Source organism: Mesitornis unicolor, unplaced genomic scaffold (assembly GCF_000695765.1).
Source record: "Mesitornis unicolor isolate BGI_N332 unplaced genomic scaffold, ASM69576v1 scaffold2127, whole genome shotgun sequence".
Lineage (NCBI taxonomy): Eukaryota > Metazoa > Chordata > Aves > Mesitornithiformes > Mesitornithidae > Mesitornis > Mesitornis unicolor.
Window position 1 is genome coordinate 12,202 of NW_010196907.1, and position 3,722 is coordinate 15,923.

General features: G+C 51.5%; 1 protein-coding gene across 1 annotated transcript in view; it reads right to left on the reverse strand.

Annotated features, from left to right (window-relative positions):
• OCRL (oculocerebrorenal syndrome of Lowe) overlaps positions 1-3,722 on the reverse strand; it is a gene marked incomplete at its 5' end in the record, with an annotated part of 18,184 nt that overhangs the window by 10,372 nt on the left and 4,090 nt on the right. Inside the window, 4 exon segments of the mRNA XM_010188619.1 lie at positions 1-78; positions 1,440-1,627; positions 1,775-1,891; positions 3,677-3,722. The exon segment at positions 1-78 is cut by the window's left edge and continues 25 nt beyond it; the exon segment at positions 3,677-3,722 is cut by the window's right edge and continues 93 nt beyond it. Coding sequence (XP_010186921.1) covers positions 1-78; positions 1,440-1,627; positions 1,775-1,891; positions 3,677-3,722 — 429 coding nt within the window.

The following is a 3,722-nucleotide window of genomic DNA, read 5'->3' on the forward strand; positions in this document are numbered from 1 at the left end:
CTGCTGATAAGAGACTTCACTTCGCTGGCATCGGGGAGACAAAGCCTGTAGTTCAAGTCTCCCAGCCAGATGACAACGCTGAAAACAAGGACAGACATGACAACAGCAGTTAGTGTCGCAGGCCAGCAAGTGAAGAAGGGGCACAGTTGGTTGTGGTGTTCAAGGTTGAGACACAGGGAAGACAAAAGGAGACTTGAAAGAGGAGTCTGGCAGCGGACATTTATAGCAGCAGTGGATGGCATAGCACTGAGACCATCTCTTTGGGAATCCCACGTGGTTTAAAGGGAGATGCTTGAGTTTGTGTCAGTCCAAACATGGCCTGAGAACAGCACCGCTCTAATGGAGTGAAATCGTGTACGGCACTGAGCTTTGTCACCTCTCAAGCTACACAAAATCCAACCCTATTCGGGCCCTCCCTGTGTACAGAATGGGGCAAGAAAAGCAGAGCCTGCGTGTGAACCAGCCAGGCAGGCTGACACAGCTATCTGTGTGCTCACACCTCCTGGTACCATGGCTTTAATAGCTCGTTTTCCACTGCCCGTCCTTAAACCAGACCAGGTCACTGCCGCATCTGACTGGTGCAGAACTGGAGACAGCAGAGCAAGCGTCCTGGGGGGTTTACGACCTCCAGGACATCACTGTCCTCTCTCAGCCACCCCTCATCGGCTCCTGCTCATGCTCTGCTCCTCCTGCAGCCTCCTCCTGATCGGCAGCTAAAGAAACACTTGGGGTATTCACTTCTTACTCCATAAAGGCTTCATTTAAAGATTAAAACCTAAACCCCTCTCTGGTATCAAAGCTCTTCCTGTTTATAGTCAAACCTCAACATTTCCATTAGTGGATTATCAAGGATAATCTAATAGTCGAAGTTTTTCCTGTGCTAATCCACTCTACATTTTATTTTCAGTTTAAAAATGGTTTAAATAATAACTACAGAAGTATTAATCATTTGCATCGGGTTTCAGAAAAAAAATCTATATGCTTTGTTGAACACAGGTTTGAATTTGATTTTGGTTGTTCAGCACCAGCCAACTCATTAAAAATAACTAAAAAAACCCCCAGGTATTGCCCACACATCATCCAACTCATGTAAAAAGAAACTCAAACAGCAATTTTAAGTGTTTATTACTCAAAACTCCCAAACAGCACAGCCTGCCCATGCTGCCATCCCTTTGCTTCCCCTACTCAGACTCCCATTTCCCACCAACAAAACCCTGCAGTTGGTTGAAGCCCTGTGATGCTCAGCCCCCGACCGGGGAGCGGTGCCCGCTGCAGTGCAGGTACCACACACAGCGCAGGAAGGGGCTGTTAGAGATGGGAGGCACAAGGCACCGCAGTCAGAGGGTGACGGCAGCAGCACGAGAACTCCCGTTCCTCTGATCCTGCCCTGATGTGGAGTATTCAACGCCACTTCAACAGGGAAAACAAAACAGACTCACTCGTGTTTCATGATGTTGAGCTGAGGTAGGCTGTCGTCAGGGGTCACAAAGCTCATCCGAGCACAGATATCCTTGTAGTCCTGGTTCCGCCGCTCGAAGTCCTCCACGTGGGCAGCCAGGTGGGAATTGACAACGCAGAAGGTGGTGTTGTGGAACACGAACCGCACGGCCACGCCGCCCTTGTTGCCCTGCGAGAGCAGACGTCGGAGTCCTTAGAGAGGGCAGGGGAGGCACCAGGGAGGAGACTGGGATGGCACAGCCAGGGGAACCAAACCAGGCCGTGCCGTTTCTCACACGGATACGTGGAAGCAACGCGTCTCGCCTTGGTGACTCACCATCTTTCCCATCACTCCCGTGCCCACAGACTCCGTCATGATCTCTCTGATGTTGCTCAGCTGATCCTTCTTAGCAAATATGAGCAACATCATCCCCACCAGACGGACCATTTGCACCTGCAAAAACAAGAAGGATCCTGAGTTCCCAGAAAGCCGTGGAAATGCAGTTCTGGTTTGCCTGCTCCACGTGATGTTCTGCTTCTCCTGCTCCTCGTGTTTTGTACTCGATCCCTGCCTGAACACCACCCACAGCTCCTGTCCCAAAGCCTGGTTCTGGGGTCAGTCCCTCATCCCCAGCAGCTGCTGAGCTCACTGCATTCCCCACACCAGTGCTTCCCTACAACCAGGGCTGTCTGGTGAAGGAACAGAAACTGAATAAACACACAGATCTGCTTGTGAAGTCTCAGCCTTCTATGCTAAGTCGTGCTCCACCCAGCAGGAAGGCCCCAAGGGCTCGTTTAGGGCACAGCACACAGAGCTGCTGGCTGTGGCTGTTGCTGAGGGCTGCATGTCCAGCCATGAGTCGGTGCTCAGCTTTGCTACAGCAGAGCCAGTGACACAGACAGAAAAGTTCTTATTTCCCGAGGTAAACATGCCTCTCACGGGGTACATCAAAAGGAAGCCGTGTCCAAGCTACGCAAACTGTTCTCTTTCCAGAAAGCCCTCGCTCCATAACACAAAGAGTCTCTTTCTGGAGCTCAGAGCTTCTCCTGTGCTGCAGAGCTCAACCAAAAGGTGGTAACAGCACGGACATGCGTGGTCCCAGCAGGGATCTCAGGTCTGATGCCAACTCCTTTACAGGTGCTAAACCAATGCACTTCCCTATCCATGGCCTCCGTGTGCCTTCAGAACACTGGGGTCACAGCTTTGAAAGCCAGCGACACGGCCCAGTCTTCTTAAACACAGTCTACACGGTCAGTTTAGAGTCAAACCTTTAGGATGTGTTGGGATTAAGTCTACATAGCGAGGGAAGAAGCTGAAATCAGGGAACTCAAACAGAAGAGCACAAGCACTCGGTCCACTCTGCAGCAGTGGAATTTGCATGCAACCACAAGCCTTATCTACGGTTTCAGGCACTTCCCCCTCCCTGCAGCCGTATCCTGTGCTCTCCCTTTCACAGGGTGGGAGAAATTCACCCAAAACTCCAGTAAAGCAAAGGGATGGGAACAGGAGCCTCTCAGCAGCGCAGGTCCTGACACCTGGCTCCCTCTTGGTGAATCTCCATTCAGGAAGGTGCTGTTTCCCTGGTGCCATTACCTGAGACACGTGCCACTGAGCTCAACTCAAAGCCAGCGGGACAGGGGTGTGACAGCGACACGTGGGCTCAGGAGGAAGGGGAACCTGGCTAACGGGGTTAGGGCTGGTGGTGACCGCAGAAAGGTTTGCTGCAGCAGAGACCAACAACAGCAGCCAGAAAAAGGTCCTGCTGCCACAGCTGAAGCCATTCTGTCCCAAGGCAGCAGCCTCTGGCAGATATCGCCTGATAAATTATCCCATTCCAGCAAGGAAAAGCTGCTCAGCCCAGAACACACCTTGCTTTTATAGCATAAGGGTAAGAGGGCAACACAGATAAAGATGTGAAGGTGCAGCTACGATGCTATGGAGCATACTGCTCCCCTGAGAAATACCTTGTAGTTTATACAGTTATTTTGATCCCCATCTGTATAAACTTCTGTTTCAAAGTACAACACAATACTCCTACAGCTGTAGGGCAGAAGCAGACTCTCCAGATCTTCTCTGGCACGCTTGGCACATGTGCAGGAACACGCATGCCAAGCGTACACCCTTGGATTCTCTGGTCACTGCCTCTTGGATCAGCTGAGGAAAGGAGAAACCCATTTCCCTTCTCCTTCCAACCACAGCACCCCGTGACAAGGCCCCACAGCACCCAACAGAACTCACTTTCTTATACTTAGCCTGGGGGTGCAGGGACCTCTCCACAGCCGCC